This window comes from Wolffia australiana, chromosome 3 (assembly GCF_029677425.1).
Source record: "Wolffia australiana isolate 7733 chromosome 3, ASM2967742v1".
Classification (NCBI taxonomy): domain Eukaryota; kingdom Viridiplantae; phylum Streptophyta; class Magnoliopsida; order Alismatales; family Araceae; genus Wolffia; species Wolffia australiana.
Window position 1 is genome coordinate 4,669,558 of NC_135837.1, and position 19,848 is coordinate 4,689,405.

The 19,848-nt window shown below is 38.9% G+C and overlaps 2 protein-coding genes across 2 annotated transcripts; one reads left to right on the top strand and one right to left on the bottom strand.

The window, feature by feature from the left end:
• The first annotated feature begins 512 nt into the window (after positions 1-512).
• On the top strand, positions 513-2,150 carry LOC144701479 (peroxidase P7-like). The gene is made up of 3 exons (XM_078573291.1): positions 513-767; positions 1,203-1,394; positions 1,566-2,150. Exons 1-3 carry the CDS (start codon positions 552-554, stop codon positions 2,115-2,117), a joined length of 960 nt encoding a protein of 319 aa, XP_078429417.1. The 5' UTR covers positions 513-551; the 3' UTR covers positions 2,118-2,150.
• A 12,967-nt stretch (positions 2,151-15,117) lies between these two features.
• LOC144700711 (enoyl-CoA delta isomerase 2, peroxisomal-like) lies at positions 15,118-16,375 on the bottom strand. Its single transcript, XM_078572181.1, has 2 exons — positions 15,564-16,375; positions 15,118-15,475 (listed from the first exon to the last, which is right to left on the bottom strand). The coding sequence occupies exon 1, from the start codon at positions 16,328-16,330 to the stop codon at positions 15,569-15,571; it is 762 nt and encodes a 253-aa protein (XP_078428307.1). The 5' UTR covers positions 16,331-16,375; the 3' UTR covers positions 15,118-15,475; positions 15,564-15,568.
• Between the last annotated feature and the right edge of the window lie 3,473 nt (positions 16,376-19,848).

Consider the following 19,848-nt stretch of genomic DNA (forward strand, 5'->3'; position numbering starts at 1 on the left):
TACGATGGAAAACAACGCTCGCTCAGCGTGATCAACCCACTGAGATACTTCAGAGAATTATGAATTCACTAATATTACAGGGGCCGTCTACTTGGGGGATTTGTTGAGGACGGAGAAAGAAAGACGCAATATGGAATTAGGAGGAATTATTAGAAGAATTCCTTAATCGAAAGCAGCATGAAATGAGATACAAAAGTGTAACGTTAGCGTTTCATAAGAATTCCCTTGTCGGATACGCTCTGCTCCCGGAAGGCTCAGTTAGCCCATCCGTCACATCTCTTCGACTATATTTGTTACTCCTTCAACGCCCTTTATTTTGTATAGTAGCCGATCACAATGTGAGCATCATACAATGCAGATTGACTAGGATGGCATTTCAGGAAAATATTGTTTGATCCCGAGATGGGAATCGGCTACGCAAGGAATTCAAGGTCGCTATCAACAAGAAAATAAACTTTCCAAACATCACAATGGAATAGTGCAATGCTCGGAGATATGTATATAGACTTGGGCGACGGAGGTTAACGGAGTGTCACTTGCCCATTCATCTCATGGCCTCGATTTCTTCGTCGTCCGCTGCTTGCTATCTCTTAATCCTGTTCATGTGTTCGTCTACGGCGCGCACACAGCTCAGCTCAAGTTTCTATTCCTCGAGCTGCCCAGAACTTGAAGGAATCGTCCTAAACGCTATGCAGAAGGAGGTCAAGAAGGATCACCGCCTGCCCGCCTCAATCCTCCGACTCTTCTTCCACGACTGCTTTGTCAACGTAAAACCCAATACCTACCGCTCTTATACAACTCGTTATCAGTCATTCATCATGATCTTGAAACGGAAATGCAACGAAACCCATTACTGGTTCCCCCCGTCATCCTTTACATCCGACTCGTGAGATGAGAATGGAAGCCCTCTGACGGGTAACTCAACGGAAGGCCCGTTCGGTTCTGTTCCGTCCATCTCAAACAGTTATTCTGCGGAAGTTTTTATGAACGACATTCAGCTTAAGAGGAAGAGTAGCATCTTAATATGGTATCATGGCCAGGTAGCAAGCAGATTATAGCACGTGGAGTTCTAGAAGGGGATTGTTGAAGAACATCATCCTACTTGCCATAAACTGCAGCAGGAGACGATAATGATAGTGCATGATGATAACACTACATCGTTGATTGCTCGTGGTAATCGCTTCTTATTTCCTGCTTTTCAGGGCTGCGACGCGTCCGTTCTTCTGGCCGACAACGCGACGTTCAAGGGTGAACAGAACGCGCTGCCGAACCGCAACTCCATCCGCCGATTGGACTTCATCGAGACTATCAAGTCCGCCGTGGAAGCCTCTTGCAAAAACACCGTTTCTTGCGCCGACATCCTCGCTATCGCAGCACGCGATGCCGTCGTGTTGGTCAGTATGAAAACATATATTTCATGTTTTTATTCTTCGCTTCAAACTTATCTTCGTATATTCTCTAGTTCTAGTAACGTATCGAAAGTATTCTATAGATCATTTGGGGCTTATCTTTCTTCTCGATATCCGTCTACGTATCTTACACGGGAGCATGTCTTATTTTCGAAGAGCGGAGGACCTTCGTGGACGGTGCCGCTGGGAAGAGGGGACGCGAGAACAGCGAGTCAAGCGGCAGCGAACAGTAACATTCCGCCACCATCGTCGACGCTCTCCGCTCTTATTACAAGCTTCTCAAAGCAGGGACTCGATGAACAAGACCTCGTCGCCCTCTCCGGCGCTCACACCATCGGCTTTGCCCATTGCACCACCTTCCGCAGTCGCCTATACAACGACTCCAACATCAACGCTGCCTTCGCCGCGTTGAAGAAAAGAACCTGCCCACGGTCAGGCGGCGATCGTAACCTCGCAGCTCTCGAAGAACATACGCCGAGGGGATTTGATAACTCCTACTACGTTAATCTTCTCTCCCGGCGTGGCCTTTTACATTCTGATCAGGAGTTCTTCAACAACGGCTCCGCTGACGTTGTTGTCCGCCGGTACGCGAAGGATCTGAACGCTTTTTACAAGGATTTTGCTGCGGCGATGGTGAAGATGGGTAATATTCGCCCGCTCTCTGGTTCCAATGGGGAGATCAGGCGCGTCTGTAGTCGGGCTAACTGAGCGCTTTGCCATGTATGAGATAAGGACGTTATCTGTGGCTGTTTTCTTTCTTTTTTGTGTGTCGTTTTTCCATTTGGGGTTTCTTTGTTTTGATGATTTCCTTTGGCGGTCGTTCGCCTTGATCACCACTGTTTGAAAGGACTGTATCATCCTTGATGAAAATGCAGAGTGAATTGGGTGTCCCTTTCTTCCTCTGCCTTATCTTTCTCCTCCGTTATCTGTTTATCTCACTAACCATTTCTGAGGCTCTCGGAATTCAATCCTTGAACTTGCAAAGAAAGAAGTCTCCATTTGATATTTTCACGGAGCTCAGGTTTGGGAAGTGTGGATGGATCCGGTTTTTGAAGTATCAGTGATGTAGTTTTGTTCATGAATAAAGGTTTTTGCCTCTTAACATTAAGCATGAATGTCTACTGAGGAGCTTATTGGCTAACAAGCATTCATTATCCCTCATTAGTTTCTTGAAACAAAATTTTCTGGTATGAAGCATCGTCATCCTACAAGCAAGCGTAGCTTGTTTAAGTTTATCCTGATATTTCTGAGTCCTTCCATGATATCATACAAATAATAGTGTATGGGATGGCTCTATAAATAAACACCACATTATGATCTCATTATAAGCCAATCCTCATTGCACATACCCTTGGACTTCACTGTAAATATTACATATGAATAATAATGATCATGAATTCATTTAATGCAACTATGAAATTATATTTCTACTCATATTTTCAAAGATACCCTCTCTATCTACAATATACAATTTCACTTTTATGAAATTTTTACATCACGTCGCCACGTGAATGATCTCAATAACTTCTATCTAGTATTTTTTTCAATACTTAATCAATATCACCGTGTACCCATGGATAACCCAGACTGGTTACCAATTAACTCCTGAAATTAAGTGAATAGCATAAATAATAGCTATATGGTTATTGAAATAAACTCAGATATTTAAGATACGAATGAGTTGAGCATGAGCCCAAAGTGCGCTCAAAATATGACAAAGATATCAGGAATTGTGTTTACGAATCATAGATAAAAATATTGGAGAAGAAAGGTTATAACTAGGGTGGTAGATTCAAATTTTAACTGAATAAAATATGATTAAGATATAAATGGAATTTTGGTGTTTATGTATTTGTATAAACGGAAGGTATTTTATGATTTCATAGGAAAATATACTATTACAATCAAAATGTAAACTTTATCCAATAAAACAATTTATTTTGTGATATCACATCTTAACATTAAAGAGTATTTGTCCTCAAACTTCTGTATCCAATAATTATGCAAGAAAAATGTTATACAAAATGCTATTTCTCTATGATTAAAAATTATTAGCAGCAGCCAAAGTTTGTCGCTGATGTTATTTGCAGGCATCCATTGAAAGAGCAAAAAGAACATGTCAGTGGAAATCTAACTGAGTTCAGTACTCATGATTATATTTTAATACAAATACTATCTATTTTAACTGAGCTAGTCAAGTTCAAATCTCTGTGAAACTAGAAGCGACGACGTCTGATCTATGGATAAAGCCTTTCAATTTTATGAAGTTCAGATGATGAAGGAAAGTCTGATGGAAGACGCATTACTATTTGTAGAGTAGACACAAATAGAATTCTAACAAGCCCTAATGAGAGCAAATTGACAACGAACGAAGGAGATATCGTAGGGAGAAGTTAGAGAGAGAAATAGGATCTGATGAAGAGAAAAGAATAGGGCAATTAAAAGTCCTATATCTTAGACGTCTAGTACGTAATCAAGTGACGAGATAGTGAGATCTTTTTCTAACCTTGATCCACCTTGTAATTGATCAGGATGAATGCTGACGACTTTACTAATCTTTAAGGTTACGTACAAAGCTCTCTATTAGATATCATGCTTCTGGTACTTAAATCAACACAATCTAAAGTGTTTTTCACTCAGAATCATCCAAAAAAAACCCCAGGATCACCACCACAGCTGTTTCACTCGGCTATAACACAATCCAGGCCTAGTTTCACAAATGCCCCATAAAGAGAATTGGATACATGTTTAAGTGTGCTTGTGGTGACTCCTACAAACTTGGTCTGCCCTATATAGAGTGTGAAATCCATGATTTGGGCCTATATCGCTCTCTATTTTAGGGAGGACATAAAAGAGAAGATGAAACATCTGTTGAGAGGGATATCCGCAATCAGATCTTGACCTCATGGCTGGGACTTATTTATTTCCATTTTTATCATAGCCACTATTACTGTGCCACTTACCCCCTTCCTTAAGTGGTACACTAGACTCAGGACCATTAATCAGCATGTCACTCTTCATCGCTGCGGCAGCCACTTCCCGTGCGCCTCCACCATGCTCACACTTCTACTGTCCTGGCCACGCGCCATAAACCACCACCATCACCTATGCAGACATAAGTAGACCCATGCAGGCCCATGATGTTTTCCATATAATACTCATTCCATCGTTCTTCCTTGATTCGTGCGCGCTGTTGTGAACAACTGATAGTGAAAATTACTAACAAGGAGTTTTGAATAGGTGTTTTGACAATATCACCTCTTATCTTTTTGTAAGTTGAATTTTATATTCCCGGATTAACACTCACTACTCTTCTCACTTTGAGAGAATCTCTTACTACTTGGTTCCTTAATCCCGATAAAAGGTCGTGAAGACCTTGGAAAATCTTTCACTAGAAAACCAAAACACCGTCTGTGTTATAGACTCAATCTGTACCCTACGCACTCTCATTTCACAACATTAAGGATCTGTAGAATGTAGAGATCCTCAACTCTTTCCTTTGAGTCTTCTCCGAAATTCACTTTAACTGATCCTTTCTTCGTTAGAATGTTAACAGGCCCTGAATATCGTACGCCTCCAAACATTGTCGGAGACCAGTTAGGTCTTCTCAACTTCAGTGCTTCATCATGAAATGAAATTAATTTCATCCCTTGCTACATATACCCTATTTTTCTCCAATGATGTATCAGAATATTTCTTTCACAATATGGTAGTTCAATTTAAGTAAACTTGTTAATAAAAAATTCCAGAAAAAATACAGAACTGTTTTTTAGTTCAGTGCTTAATAAAACTTCAAAAAATGTTTAGTGCAGTAAAATATTTCTGAAGAATAATTTCTGAAAAATACTGACCAATTTATCAAATTCGTAAATCTCTTCAAGAAATTGTCTTGGTTACTTGGATAATTTTCAGATAAAGCGATTCAAGAATCACAATATTAGAAGTTTCATAGAGATTTTAGATTGAAAGATGAACGGAATTGAAGAGAAATTTTAGATTCAATATTTTGTATTATACATAATTTCAGATGGAGAGATTATAGAAACATAATAGTAGAAGTTTCAGAGAAAATTTGGATTTAAGATTTTGTACTGTAAAAAATAATGAGAGAGAGATATTAGAGAATCACAACAATAAAGGTTTCAGAGAAATTTCAGATTTAAGATTTTTTACTGAACATACTATTCAGAGAGAGATATTATAGAAACACAGCAGTAAAACTTTGAGAGAAATTTCAGATTTAACATTTTGTATGTTGTGTGCTGTTCAGCGAGGAGATATAACAGAATCTCAGCAGTATAAGTTTCAGATAAACATCAGATTTAAGGTTTTGTATGGTAGATAATGCTCAGAGAGAGATATTACACAATTACAGTAGGAGAAGTTTCAGAGAAATATCAGATTTAGAGTTTTCACTATATATAATATTCAGAATAACATTCTTAAATGGATGAAGTCATTACAGCAATGCAGAAGGCTGATATGTAGACTGGAAAAAGAAAAAAAGAACCACTAGAACACAGATCCTTGATTTCATAAAAGACAATTGAAATGAGAATTTCAGAGAAAAATTAAAAGAGAGAAAAATACCCAGAGATATCAAGCACATATATAATAATGCAGTCCAAGTTTATCACAAATCAGGGCTCTAGGACAATAAACATTTTCTTGCTCTTCGTTGTCTTTTTTCAGCTAAAGAGAGAGATAAATATTGTGTGTGAAGCAGCAGACCATCATAAGAGCTAGATTGAGAGCAACAAAAGTTGCGAACAAGATCAGGAGCCATCATCATCAGCAAGAAGCAGAGTCCTTTTGTTCAGAAATGGGATGGTGGCGAAAATTCAGAAAACCATAAAGAGCGGAAGGGCAAGGTCGTTCTTCAAAATCAAAGAGAAAGAGAGCTAGATTATTCTTCAAGAATCATAGAGAGACAGAGCGCTAGGTCATTCTGTAAGAATCACACGCAATGAGAGCTGGGTCATTCTTCAGGAATTACACGCAGAGAGCTGGGTCGTTCTTCAGGAACCAAAAAGTGAGAGTGAGAGAGAGAGCTACGTCTTTTTTCAGGAGAGTTGGGATCGAAGGGAGAGAGTTGGGTCATTCTTCAGGAGTCAGAGAGAGAGAGAGAGAGTAAGAGAGAGAGAAAGAGAGAGAGAGAGAGAGAGAGAGAGAGCTGGGTCATTCTTCAGAAGTCAGAGAGAGAGAGAGAAAGAGAGAGAGAGAGAGAGAGAGAGAGAGAGAGAGAGAGAGAGAGAGAGAGAGAGCTGGGTCATTCTTCAGAAGTCAGAGAGAGAGAGGGAGAGCGACAGCTGGGTCATTCTTCAGGAGTCAGAGACAGAGAGAGAGCTGGGTCATTCTTCAGAAGTCAGAGAGAGAGAGAGAGAGCGTGGTCATTCTTAAGGAGTTACAGAGAGAGAGAGAGAGAGCTGGGTCATTCTTCAGGAGTCAGAGAGAGAGAGAGAGAGAGAGAGAGAGAGAGAGAGAGAGAGAGAGAGAGAGAGAGCTGGGTCATTCTTTAGGAGACAGAGAGAGAGAGAGAGAGAGAGCTGGGTCATTCTTCAGGAGTCAGAGAGAGAGTGAGAGAAAGAGAAAGCTGGGTCATTCTTCAGGAGTCAGAGAGAGAGAGAGAGAGAGAGAGCTGGGTCATACTTCAGGTGTCAGAGAGAGAGAGAGAGCGGGGTCATACTTCAGGAGTGAGAGAGAGAGAGAGAGAGCGGGGTCATTCTTCAGGAGTCACAGAGAGAGAGAGAGAGAGAGAGCTGGGTCATTCTTCAGGAGTCAGAGAGAGAGAGAGAGCTGGCTCATTCTTCAGGAGTCAGAGAGAGAGAGAGAGCTGGGTCATTCTTCAGGAGTCAGAGAGAGAGAGAGAGCTGGGTCATTCTTCAGGAGTCAGAGAGAGAGAGAGGGAGTTGGGATATTCTTCAGGAGTCAGAGAGAGAGAGCTGGGTCATTCTTCAGGAGTCACAGAGAGAGAGAGAGAGAGCTGGCTCATTCTTCAGGAGTCAGAGAGAGAGAGAGAGCTGGGTCATTCTTTAGGAGTCACAGAGAGAGAGAGAGAGCTGGCTCATTCTTCACGCTTGTATTGCAAGAATCACATAGAATGATAAAGATCTCAAGAATAAAGGTTAGAAGAAGAGGTCATTTTATTTTTCTTATTTATATAAGAGACTTTAAAGTATTCAAATATTCAGTTCATTAGACAATGGTTTGTCATTTTGTAAATAACCATTTGAATTATAAATTCAAATGGCTTAACAACCCTACAAAAACTTACAACTGCATTTATCAAAGTGTTTAATATTTTTCATGATGTCTTCTTAACTTTTCCTTTAAAATGAGCTTCGATATCTTCATTCTTTAAAACAAAGGAGTACGTGCAATGGGATACTCCAAATAATCCATGAAATCAACCAAATCATATAAAAATCAATGATATCATCTTCAAAAATCTCCCTCTTTCTTGATGATTTACAAATGGTCTAGGTTGATTTTAAATTATCTGGCATTTTAATCCAGAAAGGTGAATCTCTCATATAGATTCTTTAAAATGATTTTACATATTTATATTTTAAATCCAGAAAGTTGAATCTCCCATTGAGACTTTGCATCTCAATTTTTATCATATCTCCTGCTTAACAACAACTTTGTAGTCAACCTTTTAACATTTGCTTTCTCCCCCTTTTTTAGATCATAAGAAAAGAACATGGGGGTCAGATAAATATCTGATAGAGATTGGTAAATACCTGATCATAATCAAGGCGAGTACCACAATGATTATTTGTTTATTGACATAAAAGTGAAATTTGGATTTGATAACTGTAATAAAAAATAAAACAAATCATTACTATAATTTCTATTAATGGACATAAGTAAATGGCACACAATTTGAATTAAATTACCTGTAAGACTCAGGATATAAATATTTATATGATTAACTACAATTAAAACCCTCATGATAATAAATAGAAGGAGAAAAAACTGAATACATTTATATATAGTCAAAGATTTGTACACTCGGTGATAATAATTTCAATTAGACCTGCAATCGAACATGTATCTGATGCCAAGGAGGATTAGTACACTTGGTGATGATGCTCTTCATACTACAAGATATACTATAAAAAGTATGTAGATGATGAAAATTTCATCTCTCTACAAGTTAGGTTAGTTCCAGCTGCATTACTGAGGGTATGTGCGAAGAAGAACAAGTTGCATACTTTTACATTAACTTACAGTGGCCATAAATTGCAGTTAATTAAAAGACATGGTCAGAAGCATTCCAACAACTCCAACACTACTTTTACTCTTTGTTTTTTTTAGCTTTGCTGCATGTGCCTCTCATTCACACAGTTCACTTTTCCATTTGTGTAACTTATTCACACACAAGCTCATGCTCATAAATGGTGCTCTTCCTTCCCATGTGTCATCCATAGTTGATATGCAGCTGATTTTCCCAAAGGTATCTCCTGATCACTCAAGAAGCTTCACTCCATCAATAAAATTATATTTCATAATACTGATGCTAGTTTTACACCACAATAAATGAGTTCATTCTCCACAAAAGCCAACCAATCCAAAAGAGAGGTGAAGGTGCCTAAAGAGTGACAGTTCGTACATAATAATAAGTCTTATTCATAGATGATGATAAGCCTTATGTCTTTAAGTCCAAGCTGATTCATTAAATCTCACATAACCAAAATAATGTTGGTTTCTTTGACCTTGAACTGGATGAACTACAAATGATTACTGCATTTGAAGACTGATAATCAAATCAAAATGACATCTACAAAACATGAATCAAATCACATGGGAACATTTGTGATTTCATGGATCCTAGAGTGAGACCTATTTAGCTGCTCTTGTGTTCAGCCTCTAGATGTATACATGTGATTCTCGGCACATTGAATGTCATCCTTTGCCTTGACGAGCTCAATGTTCATCATAACACCGTCCGACCACATTAAGAATGGAGATAAGCTATGTGAAGAAGGGAGAAGAGGAGGAAGTACCCTAAAAAAATTGGGAATGGGTGAATCTTGTTCAGGGCCTTCCCCTATATTTTAATTAATTGGATGTTTTCGTGATGTCCAAAATATCATTTTTATGTGACCCTCTAGGTCCATGTATTAGTCTAGTTAATGACTTCAATGTTCCAATAACCTTTATATGTCTTCCAAATTAATTAATTATATCATCAAATTGATCAATTAATGACAGAGAAATTAAATCCAATTGGAAGGTTGAGTTTGCAGCCCATGTGGTATCAAGCTACACCTCGTGCTCTAGAAGATGCAATGAAGTATTTATCACCTTAGTCATGGAAGTTGTTAGCATCAACTGCTCTGTACATATAGTCCCTGATCCACTTGGATTATGGTATGGTCAATTACCAAGCCCTAATCGGTCACCAGAGACCACCTTGGCTAATAACTTCATCACATCATCATTTTGGAGGTATCTCCTCTTGTACAGAGGGCAGACGATCCCATCTTGACTACTCAATCTTATATGTGAACTTTTCTTATGCATTTGAACTAACAATATGTAGAATTCCAATATTAGGAACTCATAGGTCATACTTAAAGTACAATTGTCTATGCTCAAGATATATTTGGTGTCTCATGTCTAAGGAGTACTAACATAACTGTGACATGAATTAATGTATTAGGTAATGTTGTATAACATCACACATGAATGGGTACCAACAAATTTGAGAACTCTTTCCACAAAAGAGAACCGACAATGTATCCTTGGTGTCTACACAATGATGGCTATGGGATCGGTCATATTCATTATGTGAGTGAGGTTAAATAATGATATTTTATCCACATAATTCGATCTCCTTATTGAGTATCCTTAGAATAGGATTATTTGGAACACATGCTTAAAGAATAGTGATCTCCATAGTATGATCTCATTACAATTAACTAAGGACGATCATGTATTTGTGAAGTTGACTATAATGAATACATTATATTAATGAACCTGTAATGAGATAAGGAATGTGTAATTTCCTTTCTGACCAATATATTTCCATGAAATAATAATAAACCCCAAGCGTCCTTGTCATAAGCCCAAAATTTTTGTGATTAAATGCAACTTTAATCGTGTTTTTAGGGGTTCAAGCTTATTTGAATGAAATTAATAAGTCCTTTTTTTCAGTGCATAACAGTCTAGGATGAGAAAAAGGATTAAAATCTGATACATAAAATTAAGATTTGGAGAGAAGAGTGTGAAATAGGTGAGAGACAGGGATCCAAGTTCCAAAATATTTTGTCGAGGCTCTAGGCCAATTAGTGATGCTCAGGTGTGGTGGTGTGGGGGGGGGGGGGGGCATAACTAGGTAAGGGCTTTATCCTCTTTAAAGGATCAAGTTCTAGAGGGTGAGTTAAAAGCAAAGAGATGATTACCGCTTTTAGATCTTCATCCTAATTTGAATATGGCAGTATCTTAAAGGGGAATCAAAAATATGTCCAGTGAGAAAGTAAATGACAAATTACCTATGATAGATGCTATCGAAAAACTCTATTTCAGTTTTTTAAGATTTTCAATATACACTTTTAGGTGAAGGTAATTATTTCCTTATCAAACTTATCCTAGAGCATTAATATGCTGCCCATGCATGGAGTTTTGATAAAAGACAAGAAGAAGACAACAAGGGAAAAACAAACTCCTCAAATGAATTGCACAGTTGCAAAAAAAACTGACTTGAAAACATCTTGATGTGTCCGTCATGGAAAAATAGGGTTGGGGCAAGTGTGAGGTGTTTTCCTCTCTTTCTCAGCTTTATTTTAATGATCCTTCTATATGGATGGAAAGGGGGTATAAGACAAAAATTCCCTAAAAATTTCAGTTTAACTTGACGGTTGGATACCAAGATATCAGGCATTGAGCATCATCATATTCTTATCATAAGATTTCTCTTCCTCTCTCCTCCATCCACCAGCAGTTCATTTGGCAGTCTGTGCCTGTTAGTTGTCCAAAACTTCTTGCCATCATTGGTGATTTTTTAATATTATTCATGTAATCAATGTGCGTCTCATCATCCCCAGTTTTCTCCATGCAAGCAATAAATAAATCATAACTGTTAAATAATATATGAGATATTCATCACCATTTCAGTACGGAGGTGCTATGTGTCCTGGTATGCATGAAATATTCGGTAAATTTAATGCGCAACACTTTTCCCCTCTATTTTTTTAATGCCACACTACGATTTTTATGGGTGCATTTATTGTGCAAAAAACTAGTACCATTTTTCTCATTTGTCCACCTCACCCCTTGAACTTTGTGTATTAATTTTCCTCTACCGCGACTTACGTTTATTTGCTTGATTTCACAAATCATGAGATCAAAATTGCATGGCATGTAATGATCAAACGATCAAATAATTGAGCTCATTGAGTGCCTAATCAAAATAGACACATAGTGGTGTAACATGCAACTCACGTTTAATGAAATAATAAAATTAAAATAAATAAATACATGCCTTTTAATTTCAAGTTATTTTCTCAATAGTTTAGTCACCAGAAAATAAAAAAAAATTGTGGAAAAATCCACAAAAAATAATTAAGTAATTCAAGGGAAATATTTCTCTGGCTAAAATTATTAATTTCTTAATGGAATATACGTCAGAAAAATATGTAAATGCGCAAAAAAAACTTCAAATTTTATATAATCAGGTAAAATGCTATTTTAATAAATTTTAACTATGATGTCATTCTAATGTGCTTGACAGTTTCCAATTCGTATGCAAGTTAGAACTTTTACACTAACACAGTCTTGGCACAACACCTTCAGGTTTCTTACCCACGAATCTTTCCATGTATTTCAAGATCTTAGACAGACTCCCTAGTTTAAGTATGGGCCATGTCTAGTTGCAAATATACATGCTTAAAAGATATAAGATGTATTTTGTGGCACGTTTTAAGTATAATCCACTTAGATTTTTCAAGAAAGAAGAGATTAATGAAAAAATAATACCAAGCTCATTTTAATAATTGATAGAAAAAAATTATATGAACATTAGACTTTTTCCCACACACCCCAACTTGAACATGTATTGGCATAAAAAGCCTCACTGCACATCTGATAATGAACACGATGATGCAGGCCAGGTGTACTATTAAAAAATAAATGGGAAAGTGGTGTTCAAAAACTTATCGAGCATTTTCATTTCGTGGTTGTGGGAAGTTTTACAGAAACTAGAGGTGCTTCTTTGTGGCATTTTCCATGAAGCAAAAAACGTACACAAAAATAAAAGCATATATAACGATCCATACTGGGCTGCCTCCAGATAAGTGTTTAGTTTTACAAATTCAGCCAAATGTAACTAACATGATTCAAAATATTGGATGGGAGAGAGTGAAGACAGCATTCAATTACTCCATCCTCTCAGGCAGCTGCAGATTAACTTGGTTTTTGGATGCAGGTGGCTCTGAAATAGTGTAAAGTTTACATCGATGGTCATTAACCTTCCATTATTTGCCATATTTTGCATAAGAGATAAGTCGTGATCCATTTGCAAATGATTCCAAAACTACATGAGGGTCATCCCACAATGTGCGTAGCATTCGAGGAAATAGATTAAGGTGGGAGTTATATTATAAAAATATTCAGTGAAATTTTTAACCTTGAAAGTTTTTCATTGAATATTTTTGTCATGAAAAGGCCTTGGATTTGGCTGTATAGATCTACTTATTCTCATACAGAGTATTTCATTGCTCTGGAGATTCCTGGTGCAAGAGAAGTCTTCATTTTCCTACATCATCAAATGAGAGCTTGATGGCCCAATAATCATGGTACTCTAATTTGATTTGGAGGAAAGCCTTGCATCAATAAGTCTGTATTGTAACATATCCATTTCTTTTTTCTAGGCTATCCAGTAAGCCTATAGAGCATCAGAAAGTATGGACGCCCAATCCTTTCCATCCTGATGAATTATCTTCTTTAAGATGTTCATCATCTCTGTGCTCCTCATCTCAACCTCACCATTTTAAATAGGTATCTGAAGTGGGAGTTGCTGAAATGTGGCCCACCACTACTGATGAAACAACGAGGACATAAAAATTGAGCACAAATGTGGCCCACCAAAGATGTAATGAATCTATAACAACCACTCAGTGTCATTGTTTGTCCTTGTGGGTATGCCCCCCACCCATTTAGACACATAGTCGAATGCTACAAGTATGTCTTTGTGCCCTCCGATGGTGGGAATGGCCCCATTAAATCTGTTCCCCATAAGTCAAATATCTCTTCTTTGAGGATGGGTTGCACAGTCATCTTGTCTGTTGGCAGACGTTGAGTGCTACGTGGCATGGTAACCACTCATTGAAAAATTTATAGGCATCCTTGAAGAAAGCTGGCCAAAAGAACTCACTTTGGCATGCCTTGTCATTAGTTTTGTGTGCTTCAAAATGGCCTCAAAATGCTCATGAGTGACACATCTTCCAAATGCTTTGTTGCCCTTTGTTAGGATAAAATGTCGTAAGATCTGATCAGTACCCAAGTGAAATAGATAAGGTTTCCCAAATTACAATTGATATCCTTGGTGGACTCATCTTTTTTTCTTTTTGGACCAATATCGGGAGACGTTAACTGATGTTCCATCTCAAGTTAGTCCTTGTCATCCTGCATCACAATCTGAGAAAAAACTCGTGTAACAGAATAAACAAATGAAATCAGACCATTAAGCCCGAAATAGAAACTGTAAATGATCAAATCACCTTATTTGTGAATCAGTATGCTACTATTAATTCCACGACTTAGTTATCTAAGGCCACATGGATGTCGGACCTCTAAATGCATACTTATGAGTCCCGGCTGCTAGGGTCCCTTCCTTTCTACTAGATCAGCCTCCCAAGGGATCAAGGGAGATCATCTTACCATTTCAAACACAATTAAATGGTAAGAAGATCTACCCAAGGGGAGATCTTTCCCAGACATGGGATACTTAATGAGAAAGGGAGAAGAAGGGGTCTACACCAGGAGAAATTTACCTGGGTATTTTCTTATATGCTTAACATAAATTTTCATTTAGCCATGACAGTATGTTCTTCCACATCCCACAAACCTTATGTATGTGAACCTCTAATTTACTACTCTGGTTAGTGACTCGATGAGCCCTATAACTCTTTATTGACAAACCCAATTAATTAAATCTCTTTAATAAATGAAAATTCAAATCACTTATCAATTTAATCCTATCTAAAATCATGTTCTTACCTCTCACTCTCTCTCTTCTCTCTCTCTATCTCTATATATCTATATATCCATCTCTCTATGTGTCTCTGTCTCAGTATCTCTCTACTGATTTTTATACACTATGATTACAATCATTTAAATCCATCTTCGGCATTTATGCTTCCTTAACTCTGTCGTCCTTGCTTAAAATGTGCTCTAAAGCAACTACATCATTATCAACTATTATGGCGTTGCTTATCATCTTTCTCTTAGCCTTGTGTGCGTCACGAAATATAGGCTAATTATCCAGAAAAAAATACAGGCTAATAGTTCAAAAATGATTTCAATCACCTGTCTAGAGTCGGAAGTGTTCATCATTAACATAGCTCATTGAAGTACCAAACATTTCTTTTTCTTGGTATCTTTTAATCACAAAAAAGAACATCTATTCACCAGGCTAGAGCTATCGGTGATCATCATCTATTCTCTTAGAGTCATTCAACAACAAAAACATGAAATAATAGTGTAGAAAAATCACATCCCGTAGTTACTCTGAGATAAAGTAAAACACCTGGTAATAGTCAGTGGTGATAATCATCAAGGCGGCTGATCAGCGTGCCTATCATCTGTTTAATCTTAGAGCCTTTTTAAGCACGCAGACATAAACTACTAGTGTAGAGACAAAATCACCTGGCTAGAGCAAGCAATGATAATCATTAAGATCGTCGATCATCTCCTTTCTCTTGGTATCATGTAATCACATAAACATAAATTTATTCTCGGACAGACTTAATCAGCTGCCTCCAATCCCTTGTATCTTATGATTCCTTGCATCAGAACACACAATCAATTGCGAGAATTCAGCAGCAGCCTTCAAGAATTTCCTTCAATCACAACAAAAAAAAACAACCACCCAGTTAAGAAGAAACTGAAACAAAGATTCTGATCAACACCAAGAGAATTACAATTCACCTGGGCTAGATCTTGGACATGATCTTCTGCATGATCTGGAGAGGAGGTTCAAGCTCAAGACCCAATTCACGGGCGAGCTCAGAGAAGATCCCAGTTCGAATTGAGGCATAAACCCTCCCATCCCATCTCCTCCCAGCGAGCTTCTCGCCGAGCCCGATGGCCGCCAACGCCGTCCCCTCCGATCCCTCCACCGCCACATCAATAACCCCCTTCTCGGCCGCCTCCGCCGCGGCCATCTTCGCCGCCTTCAACACCAGATCTCGCCTGGCCCCCAAATTCGAAACCTTGGCGTTGATCAACGAGATGAAGTACTCGGGAATTGGGATACCCATGTCGAGCTCGCTCATGTACAATACTCCGCGGTCCTTCCGCATGAAGGCGTAATCGTGGGCCAGCGCCAGGATCAGGCCGGCGGCGGCGGCGTGGCCGGTGATGGCGGCGACGGTGGGCAGAGGGAGGGAGACGAGGTCGGCTATGGCGAGCTTGAGCTGGGCGACCAGGCTGCTGAGCCGGCGGTGCGAGCCATCTGGCGAGTCGGCGGCTTGGGTCCAGGCTAGGTCGAACCCGTTGGAGAAGAACTTGCCCTCGGCGATGGTGACCAGGGCTAGCCCGGCGCGGGGCTCGGCTCGGGCCGCGGCTCGGGCCGCGGCTCGGACCTTGGCCAGGGCGGCTCGGAGCTCGTCGATGAGGGCCGGACCCAGGCGGTGCTCGCCGTCGCCGGTGAGGGTGAGGACGAAGACCCCCCCGCGCTTCTCCAAGCTGCACATTTTCCCCAAGTCTACACGGAAGTGGAGATGGAATGAAAGAAATGAAGCTGGGTGGAGTTTTAATGCCCGGACAAAATATATTTCTATTTCTCTCTTGCTGCCCTTTTTGCAGTTTTGGAACCTCCTCCAAATATACTTTCGGATTCGTCTCAAGTCCTACGTCCCAATTTTTGGAGTTCCGTCCAGGCTTCGTCTCGTCCTACGTTCCAATTTTTAGAGTTTCATCTAAATCGTCCTGTCCAGGGTTCATCCCGTCGTACGTCCCAATTTTTAGAGTTTCGTCTAGATTGTGTCGTCCAGGTTCATCCCGTCCAGGGTTCGTCCCGTCCCACGTCCCAATTTTTAGAGTTTCGTCTAAATCATCCAGTCCAGAGTTCATCTCGTTCGACGTCCCTATTTTTAAAGTTTCTTCTAAATCGTGTTGTCCTTCATCCCATCCAAGGTTCGTCCCATCCTAAGTCCAAATTTTTAGAGTTTCATCTGAATCGTCCCGTCCAGGGTTCGTCCCGTCCTACATCCCAATCTTTAGAGTTTCGTCTAAAGCGTCCCGTCCAGGGTTCGTCCCGTCTGAAACCGTTCTGTCCAAGAAATTCTAGTCTCGTTCAACGTCCCGGGATGAAACAAGGAGTGCATCAGCATTAGACCACTCACACAGGATGAAATAACCGTCCCGTCCGCCATCCAAGGCCCCAGATGGGACAGTTATTCCGTCCATGGACGAAGCAATCATCCCGTCCGGGGACGGGCGGACGATTCTTCGTCCTGTCCATCGTCCGAAGTCCTGGACAAGATTATTTTTTCGTCCACAGAAGATATTACTGTCTCGTCCGCGTCCCTGCAATATACCTCCAAAGAATAAGGTTTTTTTTCCAAATAAGCCAATTCATTCCTTTTTCATATTCAAAGATCAGCCCCTTGTTTGTGTTAATCCTTCTACGTCTATATGTAAATGCTGATTCATCAAAGACACGAAAGAAAAGCACTTGTAACTATTGATTCATAGTTCATTATCTCGTAAATCTTTATGTTCTAGTACAGTTAACAAATCTGTTCCTATTGAACAGATGGCTGTTGGTTCAAATCACAAAGACATTGTTGAGAAGGAGGTGGCATTTTTCTGAATGAAATAGGAAACATATTTCCCATTCCTTGGCTTTAAAGATATGTGGACATGAGAAAGAGATTAAGTGTATTAGAATTGACTGGGCAGTGGAGTCGTGGAAACTTGTTTATTCCTTATTTTTAACCTTGGCTCCATGGAATAATATGCTATTGCTGAAGCATGGAAGCATTTACAAAGTTTCATTAATGAAATAGGAATCATTTAAATACTATGAATTGATGATATGGACTGCCTAAACAAGAACTCTTGAATGGTGAGCAACCAGAGCCTACTACTTGCTATTTGTCCAAACTTTTGCATTAATGAAACTTTGTAAATCCATCGGTAAAAAATATACATACCCGATGAAATGTGCTATCTTGAATGACAACATGAACGGCCCCAACAAGAATTTCTTGAATGGTGAACAACCAGAGCATATTACTTACTATATCTGAAAACTTCCATGAATGAAACCATGAAAAAAAATACTCATGTCCGATGAAATGTGCTATCTGCACTAGTATTGAATCATTGGTTTAACAGAATCATTAAATAAATGGATATAAAAGATTGCCACGATTTCATGATAGGCTGTCAAACCTATTCCAATTTCCTCAGCTCTGATTGTGGGGTGATGAGCCAAAAATAGGGGTAAAAATTATACAGTTTTTAGCCCTTGTCGTTGTGAATTTTGGCTTATGCAATAAAATTTATAAAAACTCTAGTTAAGTTGTATAGTGATAAGTACGAGTGTCGTCCAAGGGAAGCTAGTAAGGAATTCAATTTGATGATCTTCTTGGTAGTTTAACCCCTAATTAGACTGAATTTGATCTTCAATGAGGATCAACTCACCCTAATTAGATGAGAAGTTTAGAAAGGGGGGGTAGAAGAGATGAGATGAATAGAAGAAATAGGGAGCTCTAAATTGGCTTCTTTGATCCAAATAAAAGGGTCAAAGAGGTCAATTAGAGAGGTTGAGAGGGAAGTTTTGATTTGGGTTTGGTTGGTTTTGCAAGTTTGATAATTCAGAAATGAAATGGGGGTAATTTAATCTCCTAAAAATTAAATCTAATTTTTTTTAGAGTTTTTCTTTGGGAATGCAGTTGAATGCCTAGTTAAATCTCTCAAATTTTCCTCTCAATCCTAATCAAGGCTTGTACATGCCGCTCAAGCCAAGAGATTTAGAAGTTCAGATCAGAATCAAGAAGAAGAAACAAGAAATTGAACTAATTTCATTCAAAATGCACAAAATCCAAACACAATGGAAGGGAAATGTACCAAACAGGTTGATCCAGGCTGGGGCTCCTCTCTATCTTGCAGCTGTGATAGAGAACCATCAACAATGACACCCTCCTCTCGAAATTTGGCTTTTATACCTAGGTAAAATGGCAAAAATTACCATTTTACCCCTAATGATTAATTAAATTTTATCTATCAATGCAGGCTTGATCTCAATAATCCAACCATACATATAGAAAGAGGGGATAAAGACGAGCAAATCAATATAAAAAATCATCACAATCGGACTTAGGGATCGAAAGTTATGAATAAATGAATTTAACCCAATATTAACCGTTGGATTAAATCATTTATTCACTATTTTTCTTCTTTAATCCGTGTGCTGATGTGTAACTTTTCCATTGGTAGCGCCATTTCAACTTCTCTGGGCGCGCGTCTTGTCGTTGCGCCACGTACCCCCTGGCGAAAACTGAAAAATCAAAAAGAAGAAGGTAATATCGATTATGCGTTTACATTTCGCGCACATGTGGCGCATGGCTCTTTCTTTTCGGGGCAACTCCGCAAGCGCCACGTCACCGCCTGTGCGTGCGCGTCGTACGCGCCGCGCAGGCAGTGAACTTACCACCCGGAGCCAACTCATATTTAAGCCCCGTCGGATTCTCATCCGACGGCCACGAAAGCGCCACGTCGCCCGTGAAAGACTCTTTGGCCCTTTTTTTCGGCGAAGCCCTTGATAAAACGCGAAATCATAGATGGACACCGCCCTGAAATAATTGTGTATATATCCTTCCCGCATTCTCTCTCCTCCACTTTTTTTCTAAAACATTAAAACAATTAGTAAATTATTTGCAATAAAACCCTGTAAGCTTTTAAATTAGATCTTTACGCCTGTAGTGGCGATCGAGAGCTGTTTTCAGGGTCTTTTTGCAACGAAACTTTGAAAAAAGGCCCTTCAAAGTTCAAAAATGATAAAAATACTTTTTTTATATAAATATACCTTTTTTCCTTAGAATAAATACATTTCCTCTTCAAATAAATCTCAGAAAATCCTAAAAATTCGTAAAAAATTCAAGAAAATTCTAGAAAATTCACTGATTCATCCCTATGCTGATAAATGTCAAAATTAAATATTAAATTTTCCATTTTAATTCAAAAATAATTATTTCAAGCTTCA

What these genes read in the sequence shown, in the direction of transcription:
- LOC144700711 (XM_078572181.1), bottom strand. Translation starts at nt 16,330, where the DNA reads ATGTGCAGCTTGGAGAAGCGCGGGGGGGTCTTCGTCCTCACCCTCACC.
- LOC144701479 (XM_078573291.1), top strand. Translation starts at nt 552, where the DNA reads ATGGCCTCGATTTCTTCGTCGTCCGCTGCTTGCTATCTCTTAATCCTG. An exon ending in TCCACGACTGCTTTGTCAAC is followed by an intron (nt 768 to 1,202) that starts GTAAAACCCAAT and finishes CCTGCTTTTCAG; the next exon opens with GGCTGCGACGCGTCCGTTCT. An exon ending in CACGCGATGCCGTCGTGTTG is followed by an intron (nt 1,395 to 1,565) that starts GTCAGTATGAAA and finishes TTATTTTCGAAG; the next exon opens with AGCGGAGGACCTTCGTGGAC.